The 19,829-nt window shown below is 38.6% G+C and overlaps 1 protein-coding gene across 1 annotated transcript; it reads left to right on the top strand.

The window, feature by feature from the left end:
• The first annotated feature begins 1,275 nt into the window (after window positions 1-1,275).
• Window positions 1,276-12,550, top strand: LOC309475509 (leukotriene B4 receptor 1-like). The gene is made up of 10 exons (XM_082138308.1): window positions 1,276-2,483; window positions 2,558-2,707; window positions 2,786-2,880; window positions 3,056-6,746; window positions 6,795-6,927; window positions 8,668-9,488; window positions 9,522-10,869; window positions 11,322-11,522; window positions 11,611-11,654; window positions 12,196-12,550. Exons 7-10 carry the CDS (start codon window positions 10,303-10,305, stop codon window positions 12,437-12,439), a joined length of 1,056 nt encoding a protein of 351 aa, XP_081994434.1. The 5' UTR covers window positions 1,276-2,483; window positions 2,558-2,707; window positions 2,786-2,880; window positions 3,056-6,746; window positions 6,795-6,927; window positions 8,668-9,488; window positions 9,522-10,302; the 3' UTR covers window positions 12,440-12,550.
• Window positions 12,551-19,829: the final 7,279 nt, after the last annotated feature.

Here is a 19,829-nt window from a genome sequence, read left to right as displayed (position 1 = left end):
TATGTGCACATTTAGTGACTGTACACTCATCGGCCTGTAGATGGTGGTGTTGAGCGAAGGGTTGCTGGTTTAGGATGATACTGTCACACACACACATGCAGGAATACAAACAAACGCAAGCATGCACACACACTGACATCCACACGCACAGACACACACCCATACACACACATACAAATCCACATGCACAGACACACACACACACACAAACACACACGCGCACACACATGTACGCATGCATACATACACGCACAGACACACACACACACACACACACACACACACATACACAAACACACACACAGACAGACAGACATGCACATACTACTACTTTTTTTAGGTATATACATAAACACGCAATACAGCCAAATTGCTCCACGTCATTTATTTTTGTGGAAAGCCAGTGCAGGCCTGAGCGGCGGTCATATTTTGTACCGCCATGCGGTACATCTAGTTGGATTAAAGATTCATTAGTTATTTGATTTATTTTAAATCTTATAAATCTATAAAAGGAATCCAATTATTTCAACCCATTATTTTATGCCTTTGTACAAAAAGAGTGAAATTAAAGTAACCATAATGATGTTGTAAATTTAAATAATCACAGAAATGCACTGCATTACATTTTTACAGAAAAAAAGCTGTTAAATAATTCACAGTATAAATACTGTAAAATTACAGTAAATTGATGGCGACTCTGCTGCCAGTATTTTACCCTTATTTTACAGATAGATTTTTTAAAGTGTAATCAGCCAGTCATCATCTGGGTGAAATTAATATTTGTGAAACTTTGAATCAATTTAACCAAATGATTCACTGTTTGGAAGTGCTCGAAGCACACACTGGTGACCCCTGCTAGTCAGAATAGTGTAAATGCAGCAAAAACTCAGCCCAATGTTTAAAAAAACCTTTTACAAACCAATTGAAAATGTTTTATATTGAAAGTGTAATCTAATAAATGCAATTAACAAATCATCTAAAACTATTAAATATTAATTGTCTATAATATGTGTTCATTTATTAAATTGTGGGGCTGGTTTTGTTTGTTTTATGAAGAGCTTGGTTAATCATACCAATATGAGATTTTTAACTAGCTACAAGTTTTCCTTTTCATTATAGCTACAAACGTGTCATTAAATGTATATAATTTATAAAACTAATCTGAGATGAGGTAAAAATCATATAGACACTGGTTAATCGGTTCACATGAGACCATCGCCCCCTAGCGTTCAACTATTGAAATTTTGAACAGTTATGACGTAACGAAGCCTCGTTTACCGAAGTCACGTGACTTTAGAAGTTTGATATGCGGTCCGAATCACTAGTTTCTAAACAAACGATTCACAGAAGCTTCACGAAGCCTGTTTCGAAAACTCCTCGACCCTCGGTGGAAAGTGTTGTTGTAACTTAGATCCCAAACACGGTATTTGGTGGACGAATTATGCTACTGCGTGGGTAAGTAAAGTTTCATTGAAGGCTAGATTTTACTGAAGAAAGAGAGAGAAGTGTGCTAATTTCAGTTCCTGTGGTAAAATATAATGGAAATGGCACATTATAAAGTCACCACAGCTTAATGACCATTGATTTGTGTACAGCAGTCTACTGAGTGTGTACACGAATATATTAATGTACTTTTCAAGATAAATGTTAATCATAATCAGATATGTCTAATTTAATTTAATTTAGATATTCATTGAGGGAAATTGCTTTTTAAATAAATCGGTCTTGGGTCAGTGGTCTTTTATTCAATTTGACAGCCTTTGTGTTTGCACACCAATATTAATGTTTAGATCAAGCAGACAATATTAGACTATAGTTTTTGTTCTGTAACCAATGTCACTTATAAAAATTATGATGTGTCATGAGGTGTTAAATAGGTCTCTGTAAGGATGTGACTTCCGCCCATAAAAAAAAAAAAATCACCCTCTGTTGGTTTCAAAGCTCGAAACGCACAGTTCCATCTTAAAGCCTTTGTGAAAGCAACCATATTTCATCAGGTAATGCATTTTAGTTGCGGAAACGACGCAAAGATCATACAGCATCTTATTTGTAAGTGTAATTTATTGTATATCTTGATAGATGTATTGTACTTGGATCAAGTACACAATGTTTCCTAAGAATCCTATTTTTATTTTATTTTGTTTGATTTATTTATCTCACAGGTCTACTAGTATGGTGTCAAGCTGTAGAAACAGAATTTACAAAATTGGGACAAAATGTGACTATAAACTGTGATCTTGATGAAAAAGAGATTTATTGGATGGTGCTAAAGCCACCAAATCGCCCAGTTATGATATTACGGTTATTTTCAACTTCTCCAACTCCTTTTTACTACGATGTAGGATTCAGACACAAATATTTAGTGCAACATAAATATAATCTATTCATAAAAAATGTCACTGTTGATGAGTTAGGCATTTATTACTGCATGACCACTGAAGCACCTCCAAAATTCAGCAACGGCACCAAACTACACATTACTGGTGAGTGAGCTTCAGTGATCAGACCATATGGATGTTCAGTGCTTTGGTTAATTAAATGTATGGCTATTTTACAGAACCAACTCAATTAACTGAGTGCCAGACCAACACTGTTGAGCACAATCATACCGGGGTGAATTATACTGAGCAGATCCAGAGACCATGGAGCATTATTATTATCCTCATATCGGGCCTGATGCATGGTGTTCTGGTTATTGTCGTCATTGGTGAGTTCATATCATTAATTTAATTTAATTTGATTTAATCTATTACTAAAATATGACCGTAAGTCTCCTCTCTTGTAGGTAGTGTATGTTGCTACTCTTTTAACCATCAAGAGGCAGATTTACAACAGAATAATTGTATGCCTCTGGAACAACTCCAAGAGACAACGACAGTGGTAAATTATGCAAACCATAATTTTTTTCATGTACATTTATAGAATTTTTCATTACTTTTCATATTATTTTCATATTTTGATGTATTTTATTCTTTATCACTGCTTGGAGCATAAAACAGATGTAAGATATGTACATGTATGACTGCTAATACTGGTTGCCCTGTTGCTCTTTCAGTATACTGAAGTGGCCTTTTCCTCAATATGTGAAGATATTGAACAGAACCGGGGCTTTTCTGCTACAGCCCAAATCATAAACGGAAATAATTGTACCTGACCGTATATCAGCAGGTCACCTTTGTTTTAGATATAAAAGTTCATGACATGCTTACCTGTATAATTAATAAAAAGATATATAAAAAAGGAACTTTTCCTTTTCCTTTTTTTTCTTCTTTTTTTTTTGGGGTGAAAATCGAAAACATCCACCAACTAGACGATGGCAAGCCAAACTCTTCTCTGCAGAACAAACGTAGGCATTGTGGTTGGCCTCAAAGAGTTCAGACAAACTCAGTCATTTTTTCCACACTGGTCACCTGATCACCAGTGAATTGCAAAGCCAGGTGGTTTAACCTTTAACAGTATACTAGAATATATACTATATATAAGAAACGGCAACAATGATTCTATCAAACTTAAAAAAAAAAAAAAAAACACTCACTGACTGCACTACCATTCTTTTTCCATTGGAGGTTAAAAAAATCGTGTGACGGCGATATGTCTAAAGCAAATGTAAACCCTGCTCAAGGGTAAACCACCTGTCTAGAAAAACATGACACCATATGAGTCATTTATTGTCAAGTGACCAACTCAGAGGAACTGATAATAAGATTAACACTTTATTTAAGCTAAACCACACTGCTTACACTTCTGCTTAGGAGAGCGAAAAACTTGTATGCACAGATTTAATGTCTATTATCTTTTAGGAGATGCAATAAACTTCAACTTAAACAACTGTACCAACTTCAGCTTAGTAAAGAAAAGTGTTTATAAAAGAAAAATAATGTGTACACAAACAAGCAAACACTCTGAAATGTACAACATAATTATGCACAACATATAATGTTATGATATTTATATATATATATATATTTATTTATTTTTTACAAAGGATGTGAAATGCTTAGTGACACGTAACAACTCGTAGGAAAAAAAGCTGCAAAGCCCTCGTGTTGCTGTCCTTGACACAACAAACCCACACTACTTAACAGGAAGTCAGACTGAACTCTGACCACATTTTGGCCGTTTTGAAAACAAAGATGTCAAGAGTCAAGTAAAAATGCTACAACTGTACAGGTTACATATATTTAAACATTTAGTTTAAATTATTTAAAAGTTTAAAGGTTTTTTAAAAAGGTTCACCTAAAAATAAAAATTCTATTATCATTTACTCACCCGACACGATCGCTTTGTTTGTTTGAATCACATTTGATTTAAGCTTTTATTCACAGATAATTATTGATAATTAAGAATTTTAGGTGAAGTTTAAGCCCTCTTCCTATCTACTATAATGCAGTACCGTCATTGGCTTCCAGGGGGAGACAGAAGCCATCATCTATCTATCCATACGTTTTCCAAACCGCTTGTCCTATGTCACAGGGATGCTGGAGCCTATTCCAGCACCTCATGCCATAGGCAGGGAAACACTGTTAACGGTTAGCTAGAAGGATCTATGGGGTCCAGTAAACTCTTTCCCTGCCATTGATGAAATTTAACATAATTTATGAGACAACGTTACCCTGTCATAGACGGAATTTTCCGTCACTTATGAGACAACACTTCCCAGCCTTTAAATACATTTTCTGGCTTTCTGGGTTTTCACTGATATATGGTAGGGGGTGCTATTATACAACTTTTGAAAGAGTACTGAATCTCCTGACCAATAGACATGTGAAGAAGATTAAGAAACAAGCTGACCCAGGAAGATATGTAGGGATGTGAAGCTTTGCGATTGTTGATGAATGCAATCTACTCCATCTTTGTTTTTGATTATCGTTCTGAATCCCATCCAGATTTCTTTATTTTATTTTATTTATATTTATTTCAGATTTATTCTCAGCTTTTTGTTCAATATGTTGCTTTTTATGAAACTTAACCACATTCAATTGTTGATAAAGAAAAGAATGCATGAGTTCAGTCACTGCTAGTGGAAACCCCAGAAATGTGCAAAGCCTTGAGTGAATTCTACTTGTGGCAAAATACTTGACTGGGAAAAGACATTACACTTTTTCCAGACAATGTCTTCAATTTACCTTCACATTACAGTGTTTTTGAAATCAACAGCTTACACGTTTGGGACAACATGATGTTATAGTAAATGACAATAGAATTTTAAAGTCACTATTTAATCAAAATTGGCAGTTTTTACAGTGCATCCGGAAAGTATTCACAGCGCTTCACTTTTTCCTCATTTTGTTATGTTACAGCCTTATTCCAAAATGGATTAAATTCATTATTTTCCTCAGAATTCTACCAACAAAACCCCATAATGAGAATGTGAAAAAAGTTTGTTTGAAATATTTGCAAATTTAAAAAAAAAAAAATAAAAAAAAAAAATCACATGTATATATTCACAGCCTTTGATCAATACTTTGTTGAAGCACCTTTGGCACCAATTACAGCATCAAGTCTTTTTGAGTATGATGCTACAAGCTTGGCACAACTCTTTTTGGGCAGTTTCTCCCATTCTTCTTTGCAGAACATCTCAAGCTCCATCAGGTTGGATGGGGAGCGTCATTACACAGCCATTTTCAGATCTCTCCAGAGATGTTCAATCGGGTTCAAGTCTGGGCTCTGGCTGGGCCACTCAAGGACGTTCATAGAGTTTTCCCGTAGCCACTCCTTTGTTATCTTGGCTATGTTCTTAGGGTCGTTGTCCTGTTGGAAGATGAACCGTCGCCCCAGTCTGAGATCCAGAGCGCTCTGGAGCAGGTTTTCAAGGATGTCTCTGTACATCTTTCCCTCGATCCTGTTCCTGCCGCTGAAAAACATCCCCAGCATGATGCTGCCACCACCACGCTTCACTGTAGGGATGGTATTGGCCAGGTGTTGAGCGGTGCCTGGTTTCCTCCAGACATTGGAATAAGGCTGTAACATAACAAAATGTGTGGAAAAAGTGAAGCGCTGTGAATACTCTCCGGATACATTGTATTATAAATGATTTATCTGTGCATATCATTGTTTTTTTTGTTTTTTACTTTGAGCTTTCCTTAAACTTGCTAGTAGTAGCGAAATTTGGGTTTTGAATTTCACTTTCTAAAGTTTGAGGAAGAAATCTGTGAATAAAAGGAAGAGAAACTTTTTCTTGTAGTTTATATAATGTTTATTTTAAAGAGGATCCGTGATTGCTTGTTCTCATAATGTGATTTACTCAAGAGTGTACCTTTAGCCATGAACACAAGTATAACAATGCACTGTAATTCTAAAGTAGTTCTTAATCTCAAATGCCCAAGTTACTTCCTCTGCCTTTCTTGCTCTCTACAGTACACCAGTCCTCTGTTACCAATAAATGTCAACCAGCTTACAACCAGTTGCACTCTGAAGTTAAGCATGGGCGAGTCTCATCAGTACCTGAATGGGAGACAATCTGGGCAAAACCAAGGTTATTGCTGGTGTAGCTGATAGAGAGGCCAGCAGGACATGCTCATCTTGACCCCTGCATGGTTTGTATACTATCCCAGTACACTCCTGTCCAAATGGTGGTTTTGTAATGGCCTGTATGTTTGGGTGAAGTTCACAAGACAGAAGGGTGTACCATTTGTGATATTTGGTTTTAGAATGGTGTACTTATGCCAGGTCGTATGCACGTGGGCTCCACAGAGGACTACTTCCCTCAAACAGCGTACTCTCATACCCTCACCTGAACTAGCATGGTTCTTTAGGGTCACTTGAAAATGACCGGCAGGTGTGAAACTGTGCAGGACAGTCGGTCTCCAGTAACAGGGTTAATTACCCCTGCATTAGAGCACAATTTGGGACACTTTAGTGTACCAGAATACTATTCTGGTTTGAAAGATATTATGATTCTCTGAGAAAATGCTGGTCACAGAGGTAGTACCCTCTGTCAAGTTTTACTTGATCTTAGTGCTGCGTTCGATACTATAGATCACACATTACTCTTAGATCGACTACAAAATTATACTGGTGTTCAAGGACAAGCATTAAGCTGGTTCAAATCATACCTATCTGACCGCTACCATTTTGTCTATTTAAATGGAGAAAAATCGATCATAACTCCAGTAAACTATGGAGTGCCGCAGGGATCTGTGTTAGGCCCTCTGCTATTCTCAATATATATGATGCCACTTGGAAATATTATAAGGAAACATGGAATTAGTTTCCATTGTTATGCTGATGACACTCAAATATATATTTCATCACGGCCGGATGAAAACGCTAAATTTTCCAAATTGACAGAGCGTGTTAAAAAGTTAGTTCATGCATTCATGACCTCGAGACTGAATTACTGTAATGCTTTATTAGCTGGTTGTCCTGCATCCTCAATAAACAAGCTACAGTTAGTCCGAAATGCCGCCGCTAGAGTTCTTACGAGATCAAGAAAATATGATCATATAACACCAATTTTATCATCACTGCATTGGTTACCTATAAAGTTCCGTATTAATTACAAGGTATTGCTACTGACTTATAAAGCCCTAAACGGCTTAGCTCCAGTCTATTTAACGGATCTTCTATCGCCCCATATAATCCATCGCGCTCTTTAAGATCACTAAATTCAAGGCTTTTGGTCATACCTAGGATATCCAGAACCACCAAAGGAGGGAGAGCGTTTTCACATTTGGCTCCAAAACTCTGGAATAGTCTTCCTGATACTGTTCGTTGCTCAGACTCGCTCTCCCAGTTTAAAACTAGATTAAAGTCGCATCTCTTCAGCCAGGCATTCATATAATCTTACAGTTCAAACCATGGGCGTCGGAAGAAAAAAAAAAGTGGGTGGGTCCTCCCCCAGAAAAAATGTTACTGGAGTAAATACCATGTATTCTGGTGCCTTTTAATTAAACAAGTAAACTAAACTCCACTTCACGCCGGGCGGTTCTTTGCCTCCACGTCGTGCATTAAATGCACATCTATCGGTGGATTATCACCCTAATTCCATGGTCATTTGCCAGCAATGACAACTTAAAGCTGTTATTGATGTTTGCAACGCAATATTTGACTGGAAGGGTACAACGGGCGGTTATTTTCGTCAGTTGCGGCTCGTTGAGAAATATAATGTAGCGATTCAGCGGAAATGGAGTTTAATTTATCAGGGAATTCCTCAAGTGGAATGGATTTGACTGACGGCGCTCTGAAAAGCGAACAGACAAATGCGCTGAATTAGAGACGGTAAAAGTGAGTGGGTATAATACATAGGTATAATATCATTGGTCTTAAAAAGTGGGTGGGTCTTGTCCCACCCATATTCAATGGTTCCGACGCCCATGGTTCAAACTACAATCCGGCCTCTAGCTTATAAATGACAGAGGAGAACTGGCCCCCGACTGAGCCTGGGTTCTCCCAAGGTTTTTTTTTCCTCCATTAGGTCACCTGATTTTTAGGAGTTTTAGGACACCATTAGGTCACTTGATGGAGTTTTTCGGTTCCTTGCCACTGTTGCCTTTGGCTTGCTCAGTTGGGGATATTTTGGGGATATTTAATTAAATTTGATCAATCAATAAATTCCTCTTGAAACAAACTTTGTTGTATTATTTTAATTGAATACTGTGAAGCTGCTTTGATACAATCTGTATTGTGAAAAGCGCTATACAAATATACTTGACTTGACTTGACTAGTACCCCCAAAGGCAGTGGTGTGCCCTCAGAATGCCACTTGAACCGAAGGGGGTCAAATCCTCCCCCCACCCGAAATGTGATTTCAACCGAAGGGGGCCCAATTCCAAGTATTTATTTGATAAATTCATATATTCCCTACTAGTGAACCATCCAGAGTGTTTCCCAACCTATGCTCCAGCATCCCTACGACCCTTCATAGGTCATGCAGTTTGGAGACTGGGTGGTTGTATTCCCTGGACATCAAAGCCATGATCCTTGTGTTGCTAGCACCATGTTCTAATATTTGAGCTAAAGGAATAAAATTTTTTACATGGACAAGAGTGGAGCAACAAAAGACATAGAACCCACTTGAATAAGTAATGCTGTCTACACTTGATTTTTTGTGGCGCGACAGTAAACTGATGCCATGCTCTGTTTCTGATGTACTTAAGTGCTTGCGCTTACACAAAGGACAAATGAATTTGCAACGGTCGCTTTGTCAGATCTAGTTTAGACAGCCTCAAGCTGTGGCAGCGTGACATGGCAACGGTAACGTTCAGTGTAGATGGTGTAAGGTAGTAATATGCACCCTTTAGGGGTGGATAAGGTATAAAGGTGTTCCCTTGAGCTTACCACCCCAGTGACAAGCTGGTGTACCCCTTTAAGACTTGGAACTAAGCCTTTTCCCTGTTATTATCTGATTCACAGGACCGGACACCAGTTATCTTGCCAAGAAAAATCTTTATTTTTAGATGTCAGGAGAGAAACTTTGAGAAGATGTTGTATTTATGCAGGTCTCTGTATTTCCGTGTTTCTCTTTCCTCACCCCATCATGCCTCTATGTTTCTCCTTCCTTTCACCCTGTCATCTCTCAGTTTCTCTCCTTCCTCACCCCCTCATCTCTCAGTTTCTCTGGGGTGGTACAGTAAGATTGAGCTTGTATACATCACAGAGAGACTTACAACTTCTTGTAAGATTGCAAAACATGTTGCTTGAGCTTTAAAAATGGAACGTATATGTCATGCTTACACATGGCACAATCCACTTTCCATATTAAGAACTATCCTTGGTGTATACATTCGTGGTACATTTGCATCAGTGGAAACATCTCTGCTCAGTGAACATGTTACATTGCACACATAGGCTACCTCTAAGCAAAATATAGTTCATCCCAGATCTCTGCTCAGCACACTTGTACAACATACTCTGACTTCACAAAATACATTATGAAATTATTATGAAAATGAATAAAAAAAAAATAACAAACAGTATTTTTTTAGTCTTCACCCCTAATTTACAAATTTTCCACATTTTCTCTTCTGAGAGAAAAAAAACAAAAACTGTGTAACCTTTCTGTGTAACTGGTTAGTGGGTCTTTGACAGATGGCTGCCACTGAATTTGTTTGCTATAACAGGCATGTAGTCGAACAGGAAACAAGTTCAGATAACGATCACATTATGCAGTCTATGCACTTTGGTAAAATTTGTTTTGGTAATTCATCTGGAAAGCTATCAATGTATACCTGCACTAATGCACAATAAATAGTTTGGCATCTATTGATGTTACTGCTAGTGCCATTTTGAAGTCGGGAGTAACTCTTATGTCAGTTGTTCTCTAAGAAGGCACCTCGCTACTCTCGCAGTCCATCTCATAACATGTCAATCCACCTTCTCTTCAACACCACCAACTCTGAAATTAACAATGTTACTGACACAGACGTGAGTACTAGTGCTGGAAGGATCACAGGGGCTCTGATCCTCTGCCTTTTCTTACCGATTGGCATCTCTGGAAACCTCTTGGTCATCTGGAGCATCCTAACTCAAACCCGCAACCGTTCCATCACCACCCTCCTGATCCTAAACATGGCCTGCGCGGATGGATTTGTGATGCTTTTAATGCCCTTTTTCATTGTTTATTTAGTAAAACACACCTGGATTTTTACCCTTCCACTGTGCAAGATTCTGTTGTACCTCTGCAGTGCCAACATGTACGCTTCAATATTTTTGATAACGCTGATGAGTCTGCACAGGATGGTGGCTGTCGTGTGGCGGAAACATGCTGGCGTCCTGACAGACCGGAGGGGGATCATTCGGGTGTTGGTGGCACTGTGGATTCTTGCTCTCTGTATGTCAGTACCTAATTCGGTTTTCTGGACCACTTTCAGGAGTGAGCAAGAGCCAAAGTTTGTAGCATGTGCTTGTAAACATTCACAGCCACGAGATGTAAGTTGCATTTGCCTGATAAATATTTTTCAGTAATTACTAACAAATGGGAAATTGTCTCTACACATGAGCAAGTAACTAAAGTAGTAAAGCTACCAACTTAATTGTGACACAATAGCTCAGTTGTTTAGTGTAACTTTTCCAGTAACTACCAATTTTTGGTAGTGGTTGTGTTTATTTAGCATTGTTTAATTATATAGCCTTACAACTGAGTTTGCTGATGCTATGAAACCTTTTAGTTTCTGTGTCATAGAAAGGTAGGCATGAAACTTCCCCGTCAGAAGCCACAGATCAATGTCAATGACACAGTAAACATCTGCTCCAATAATAGACACACATAGGCCTAATATAAAAAAAAACCAAGATCTTTATAGAATGAACAGACAAACGCTATATCTGAAAGGAAATCATGTTAAATGATTCTACACATGATATGTTTTACTCTGTTTTAGGCGATACTGCAGCACAGTTTGGAAATTCTGTTGGGTTTCTTGATGCCATATGGACTGATCATAGGCAGCTACGTGTGTATCCTACGCAGAATTCGCAAGACCCGGTTTCGTAGGCATATCCGAAGTGAGAAACTCATCCTGGTGATTGTCATCACCTTCGGCCTGAACTGGCTCCCATTCCATATCATGAATATGGTGGAGGTGCGTGAAAAAAAAAAAAACTCAGAGTTCAAAGAGTTTGAAAATTCCTGGTTTTAAAGAAATCAATCTCGTTGTTTTTCCTGAACAGGTGGCTGGTGCTTTTCTCCCAGAAGATTCCCTTGCAAAAGCCAGGTGAGTAACTAAAACTAATGCCCTGTTTACACCTGGTCAGGTGGACGAGGGCGACACGTTCCCGTTTCTGTCCTGATTTCTTAAAGTAGAGAGACTATGAGCGGGTAAATGTATGGGATGTTAGAAATCAGGAATGGTGAGAGAACATTTCTCGTTTTTTGTCTTCAAACCAAACTTTTGAAAAAGTTTAAATCCCTTCTGACTTGTGCGCTTCCCATAATGTTTACGCATCTGTAGGCGAAGAGTAGGTGGTCTTTTGTGTCTGTTCGAACGCATCCGACCACATGAGTGTTTACACTATTAAAGCAATCCGGTCGAATGTGTTTTCGACTACCTCTGTAAGTGGTCAAAAGTGGACAAGCTCAAAATGTTTCAGACCCCATTTACACCTGTATTTAGCGTTGTCCACTTGTTATCCGATCGACCAAAATGCATCTTAATACCAGGTGTAAAAAGGGCCTAAAAACATTTACAGAAGGAAATGCCATTCTGGATCCTTTAATTGTGTTTTCCTAATTTAATTTATAATTTATCCTCACAGAGTCAGTAAAATCTGGACATCTTTCCGGGGCTTCGCCTCCACTTTCACCTTCATCAGTAGCTCTATAAATCCTGTACTTTACACTTTTGCTGGAAAGTCCTACATTAAACGTGAGGGCCTGGCCTTCATGGCACGGCTGTTTGAGAGCTCAGGGATCGAGTCCACACGAAAGATCCGGCAGAGTCAGAAGAATCGAGAACGAGAGAAGAAAGAAGAGGTCGACTATCCCAACAATAAAATCTGATTCCACCACTAGCACTAATTTGTTAGCTTGTACATTAAAGTAGAGAAATGGAAAGTGACCACAGCATAAACTTAGCAGGAAAGTTCTGGGTTATTTTTGAATCTTTGTATTTACAGTAGGGATGGGCATGATTAATCGACGATCGATAATTGATCGTTAAGAATTTCGTCGATCACGTTTATTTGTTATCGATTAAACTAATGCAGGTTGCGTTGCGTAGTGTGAGTCTTGAAGCAATGGAATTCATTTTCGCGCGGAGGTACCTGTGCATCCCGGCAACGTCAGTCCCCTCAGAGCGGGTGTTTTCGGCGGCTGGACTGGCTGTCACCAGGTTGCGGTCGCGTCTGATCCCAGATCATGTCAACATGCTTATCTTTCTCAAAAGAAATCAGTAGACTGGTGCAGAAGTTCTATGGGAACTTCATGCGTTTTCTCAGATCGGATAGCTATCTGATTTATCAAAACGATTCCATTTACACCTGGTCACATAAATGTGTTTTTGCAAAACGGATATAAATCCGATCTTGAATTCCCACGCTATATGCATATTTAAATTGTTGCACGTCATCGAATCGAAAGCAACTGATATGAGCTGCATTTATTGATCATCAGCGAAAATTTCTAAATCAAAGACCGCAACAAGATATTGCGGCAACAGCCCTGGTAAGATCATTTCGGTTCTTTACTTTTAATGAAGATGATTGTGTGTTGATGAATAGATGCACGTTGGCTTGATGAATAGATGCTCATCTGTGGTGATGCGTGTTGAAGTAGCGTCGTCATATCTGGATATAACATGACATATAGCCTATAACACGCTCTCACACGTTTATTTCTTATCATTTTTGGGATAAGTCAAATTTACATATGTGGTTTCAACAACCAGATGCATTTACTCTTGTCCAGTTTCGTCTGGAATGCGTCTCAGATCTCCTCCTGAAGTGGTTTGAGCGATCGGATTTAAATTCGTCTCGAATGCGTTTCGGAGGGCATTTAGATTTGGTCTTTTCACGACCGGATAGCTATCCGATCACAGAAAACGGATGAAGTGGCCATGGGTCTCTGTTTAAGAACGCCGGCTCGCAGCTGCAGGTTCCGCTGGTTTAGAGCACCGCAGGAATCTTCAAGTCTACCGAACGTCCAGTTTCACTGCCACAAGTTGATCTTCTTGTAATAAAGATCTCATCGAGGACATACAAACTGTATTTTTGTATTTTCATTGCATTTTTAATTTATAAAAAGTTAAGAAATAATGAATTTCAATATAAAAATATTAATGATTAATCGATAGTCGATCGTTAATTCTCCCGACGATCGACTAAGAAAATGTAATCGAATGCCCATCCCTAATTTACAGTGTGCTTTATGCATTTGTATAAGTTAGACTGAATGATGCTGTGCACTTGACAAGTGCACTTAAAGGGATAGTTCACCCAAAAATTAAAATTACCCCATGATTTACTCACCCTGAAGCCATCCTAGATTTATATGACATTCTTCTTTCAGACGAATACAAAAATGTCCTAGCTTTTCCAAGCTTTATCATGGGAGTGAATGGGCACCATTTTTTTAAGTCCATTCAAGTGCACCTATCCATCATAAAAGTGTCCCAAACGGCTCTGAGGGGTTAATAAAGGCCTTCTGAAGTGAAGCGTTCTTGTAAGAAAAATGTCCATATTTAAAACTTTATATATACTTTATATATACTATATACTTTATATTTAATAACTAGCTTCCAGCAGACGGCCGTACGCAAGTTGACTTACTGAAAAAGAGTAACACTTGATGATGTATGATGTTGGAGTAGCGTAAGCTTTGACGCCTCTCACGTTTCAAACAAACAGAGCTGGTCAACTGTTCGTCATTACGTTGTGCATCAAGTTCAAGGGTTAGTCTTTCACTGGAAATCGATGAGTACGGCCGTTTTCCGGAAGCTAGTTATTTTAGTCAATAAAGTTTTAAACATGGATATTTTTCTTACACTAACGCATCACTTCACTTCAGAAGGCCTTTATTAACCCCTCAAAGCCATTTTTGGACACTTTTATGAGGGATATGATGCACTTGTATGGACTTAAAAAAAAATGGTGCCCATTCACTCCCATTATAAAGCTTGGAAAAGCCAGGACATTTTTTAACATAACTCCGATTGTACAGTATTCGTCTGAAAGAAGAATGTCATATACACCTAGGATGGCGTCAGGGTGAGTAAATCATGGGCTAATTTTCATTTTTAGGTGAACTATCCCTTTAAGTAAATCTACAGTAACACAGTATACTTGTGCTTAATGTCTTTAAAATAAGTGTTGTTTAATATTTAGTTGTATAATTACATTTTAAAGTGTGGATTAAGTATCCAAATACAGCATCACTGTATACAGTATTTCAAAGATTTAGTTCAGGTGTTTATCCAGTAGAGGGCGCCACACAACAGTGAGAAAAACACTAAACAACTCCTTCCTGTTCACTGTTTTTCTATATATTTAGTTCTGAGCATAACCTGCACTGTATTCTGTTATATTTATGCTTAAAACAAAGAATGAAGTAATATATTCTCAGAAAAGTCATAACAGCGTAAACAGTTTGGATTCTTAGTTAAAGTCACCTTGAATCTTCTTGAAAACAAGACAAAAAGTACGGTACATTTGCTATTGAAGGTAAGGAGCACATTTGCAACTTTCTCAGAAGAATATGTACATAGAGGTGAACGTGATTTCGCTAAGGAGGAAGTTTCCTGAATCAACATCCTTGTTGGTCCTGGAAAAACATCCTTATTATCAACCAATCACATTTTAGGATTAGATTTAGGCTTGGGTTAATGTTAGGGGCTTGAACACCATCTTTATCAACCAATAATTGTCCACTGATTTGAGGGCTAATTTATGGTTTGTGTGAGGTGTGGGGTTCTGGTTTGACTGGAATGTTGTTTCAGGACCAACAAAGATGTTGATCCAAAAACGAACAAAAAAAAACGAAACAATGTACAGGCATTCCAGGTGGGGCGGAATGCATACATTTGTTAGGGCATACATTTGTTCCTACTGGATTTTCCTGTGGGATTTTACAATTTGTGAATAATAAAAAGGTCTGACTGTCGTGCAGTTGAAGACACCAAGTGGAGTGTGTATCTATAACAACTTGTATAGCAGATCTCAACCTTGAGCACCATGTTTCATCTCAATATACAAAGAGAAGAAGTAATTGACTGTGTGATGAGTTAGATTTGGTAAATGATATGCAATTCTAATTCGAACATAATCATGTAATAACATAAAAAAAGATATAGCAAACACATCATGAAGAAAAAAAAACACTTGTACAGAATTGTCAAGACAGCAACACACTGACCGACTCATTTGTCCTTTAGCAAACAATGTTCCTTTTTTAGTGTCTCATTCTGTTATACATTTGAAATGCTTGTTCTGTTTTATTATCATGGTGTTTTGGTTTTCTTGTTTCCCTGACTGTGTTCCCTAGTTTGTTTCCCTGGTTATTAATTAGTTCCCACACTTGTTCCGTTTGACATTGATTACACTCCTCATGTATTTAAGGCCTGTGTTTCTCTAGTTCTTTGGTCTGGTATCGTCAGTGTTAAACATGGTTGTGTTTATGGTTTCCTCCTGCAATCTCATGAGTTTTCTGTGTGGATTTAATAAAGACTGTTTTTTAATACATAGGTATAGTAATTTCTGACTATAGTCTTCCTGTAGTGATTTAAAGACCACGTACCATCACGGGGAATGTAGAGATTCAACTCTAGAATACAGGTAATTTCTTGTTTCTTTCTTATATCTAATCAGATTGAAGTTGAAGGCAAAAATCATTTCATAGAGTGCGTGCATGACGGAATGGAGTGGGTCAATCAGATTATCTCAAGGATAAACAATATAGATCAAGAGCATTCTGAGTTTGACATACTGTATATTCTTTGTATTGTATAATTGCATTTTGTATTGTGTTTTTGTACTATATGGACAAAATGGTTTTGATTCCTATGTCATCATACTGTTTCTGGTTTGACCTGATGCCATTATTTGATGCGTTTCATTGACTAGAGTGGTGTTGATGTGGAAACTCTGGGCACCATGTTTGGCATACACACACGAAGAGATCCTTGTGTTTATGGCTGTATTTACACTGCAAGTCTTAGGCCTCCTTTACACTGCAGGTCTTGATGCTCAATTCTGATTTGTTGCCTATATCCTATTTTTTTACTGTCCGTTTACACGTTCTTTCAATTGTGACCCATATCCGATTCATGTGTTTACACTTGACATACTATCTGAAACATTGCGCATTGTTATAGGGGGTTCTTGCACAGATGGACGAATGCGAAATATGCTTGATGCTAGCTTTGCGATATATGCGAAGTTCGCCAAACATCACCAGGATTTTGAGGCGGAGGAGGACGAAAAGGGCCATCATTGCAGCCAGCGCATGTGCTTCAGTTATTGTGTGCGAGAGAGATCTCAGGACTGCTGGGAACATATAACACAATCTAATGAAAGTGCGTATCTATAGCACAAATTTTTTATTTGCCATTTATACACCAAAAATTTTTTCTTGCGTGATATGATAAGCACTGTAAACTTGGGGGTTTATCATATGCACGCAAAAACTAATATAGATACGCACTTTCATGAGATAGTGGCGGGCAAGGAGAAGTGGGTCCGAAATTTCAGGATGAGCAAGGCAACCTTTGATGTTGTGTCAACGTTTGTCCACATTCCTCTCCTACGGCGACACGACGTAGGCGTCAGGTTGCTCTCGTCATTAAACCGTGGAGATAGCCTAATGCCTCAGAAAATCAAATCTGCCTGTTTACATGACAGTCGCATTGGCACATATCTGATTTATATCTGATTTATTTCCACATATGAACGAGGCCTGAAACCAATCTCGAAATATCCAAATGCATACGTTTTTTTTTTTTCTGTTTACATGGTCATAGAACACATCTGATCTGTGTAACAAATGAGCAAAAATTGGAATTGGGTCACATTTCACTGACAGTGTAAACAGGCCATAATGCACAGATCGTGTAAACGCAGCCGATGTTCTGGTGCTGAGATACGGCTGGGGCTCTTTGGCCATTAAAGGTGGGGTAAGCGTTATTTGAAAAACGCTGTTTGGAAGTTAAAGGTAGGGTAGGTAGGGTTTTTCTAAAAAAAAAATTTTTTCAAATTTGTTTAAACTGTCTTTATATACCAATACATAATTAAAATGTAGGTGCTCTGAAAAAGAGAGTATAAAAATCGAGTGACTGTAGACCTTTTAATCTGCAATAAACACAGCTCATTATTTCCATCCGGGACGAAACAATTGATTGGTTTGGGCGACTGTCACTCTCTCTCGCAACCATGGCTACCACCACTGTTGCTACAAGATCTGCCCATATGCGCGCACCCGTTTGATTTGAGGAGTGCAAGAGAGGCGCGGAACCTACGAAGAGTAAAATTATGGCAGAGAAAGAGCATTCAAAATTCAAAGCTCCTGCATATGCAGTCAGTCAGCGAAGGCAAACAAGGCAAAAAAAGAATCTTGAACGACCTCCTCTGCTTCGCCCTCGACCCCGGACCTGTCCTCGAACCGACGATGCGGTAGCAGCTACTTGTCTCCGGTACTGTTTTCATCATGGAAACTCTTACATGCAAAACACCGTATATGTTATGAATTTTACACGAAATTCACCTTCATCACAGTGTAACTGATGGTAATGGGAAAACGTGTATCAATGCAACCTGTTTTTAGCTTTGCCTTATAAATATAGCTCGTTACCTATAAATATAGCTCGTTACCGAATCAAACAAAATATATTTTAAACTTTACCAGTATCGATATGCTAGCTTGATAGTGAGTACTAAAAGCCATCTTATTTGTTTATATTTATAGTGATAAAGTTAGGTATTTTATTACATGTGATTCTGACATGATGCCACTGCATGCACTGCGCTCCTTCCTCTCCACTCGTCTCAGGTAAATAAATAAGTAAGTAAATAAATGCGTCTTCCAGCTGAGCCTGAGCGTTTGGCGTCGCACGTTCATGTGTTTTGGGGGCGTGGCTTTGGAAGGAGCTCAGAAGGGAGGGGGTGGGAGTGAATGGAAATAATTAGCTATGTTTACAACAGTCGTGAGAGGTCTACAGACACTCAATTTTTATACTCTCTTTTTCAGAGTACTTACATTTTAATTATGTATTGGTATATAAAGACAGTTTAAACAAATTTGGAATGTTTTTTTTTTTAGAAAAATCCTACCTACCCTGCCTTTAATTGGATCTACACACAAACAACAACAACAAACGTGTGAGCCAATCAGCATTAGGGGGCGAAAGACCGTGGAGGAGAGAGAATGAGCAAGAGGGAGATTTGAAGAAAGATTGCAGAAATAGAGATGAGACACAATACAAAAGAGAAAAGCTCATAAGAATATCACTGGAAAATGAAGGGTTATGATCAGGAAAGAGCTTAGGACCCGTGTTAATATTAGAAAAGCTTTCCAGTGCTGGAGAGAGCTAAGAGGGAAGGCCTGAAAAAAGACCGGACGTTGCTTTGATTCCTCTCCAAACATGAGTAACACTGGGTTTGAGTGTCACAGTCAACAGCTGGTGTGCCCAGGTTGACCACTAGAGGGCACTGCTTATCTGACCTTTGCCACTCAGCCATGAACTTCAGTCCCCATAATCCTAATATTAAAGGGACAATGTGTAGCTTTTTAGGTATTTTATTATCTAAAATCAGTATGTTTATTCATAAATATGTCCTCAATGGTGTACAAATACCTCTGCCAATGATCAGACTAATCCTCGTAAACGAATAATTTATTATCTTTATATACATGGGACGGGTAGGTCCACGGAGGCTTCCATGTAGTTCCGCCATCTTGAAAAACTATAATAGCAGAGAGGGACAAAAAGTACTAGGCCAACGTGTTTCCACAACGCGTTTTCTTTCAGAGCCAGCAACACGTGACTGAAACCAGCAGAAGCGGAGGAGGAGAGCAGTGAGAGGCGCTTGTCACTGCACCGGCAAGTTTAAAAGGCTGCACTGTACGGTTATTAATAATGGAGGACCATACATATGCTGAGTCACAGGATAAGGAGTCCTCGTCGTCAAAAAAGTCCAAAATAGACCGTAAAAGGAAACGTGACCGGAGATTACAAAAACAAGGGTTAATGTGGGATAGCTTTTTCCAGGTGGAAAGAGCTAATGCAGGAGAAAACTTTGAAGAGGTTGCTCAGAAGTACAGTTCAGCCGAACAGGCTCGTCATGCCAAGATCTACGACCGCAAGGTATAGGCTCTCCATTGACTGTTGGTGACAGGGTTTTGTTGGCAAACAGAGGTGAAAGAGGAAAATGGAAAGTCGCAGACAAATGGGAGTCAATTCCTT

Source organism: Leuciscus leuciscus, assembly GCF_965113295.1.
Source record: "Leuciscus leuciscus genome assembly, chromosome: 15".
Lineage (NCBI taxonomy): Eukaryota > Metazoa > Chordata > Actinopteri > Cypriniformes > Leuciscidae > Leuciscus > Leuciscus leuciscus.
The sequence above is the reverse complement of the archived record's forward strand: the minus strand, read 5'-3'. Positions and strand labels throughout refer to the sequence as shown.

Coding starts and splice junctions, on each gene's coding strand:
- LOC309475509 (XM_082138308.1), top strand. CDS start 10,303: ATGTCAATCCACCTTCTCTTCAACACCACCAACTCTGAAATTAACAAT. Junction 10,870..11,321: donor AACATTCACAGCCACGAGAT/GTAAGTTGCATT, acceptor ACTCTGTTTTAG/GCGATACTGCAGCACAGTTT. Junction 11,655..12,195: donor GATTCCCTTGCAAAAGCCAG/GTGAGTAACTAA, acceptor TTATCCTCACAG/AGTCAGTAAAATCTGGACAT.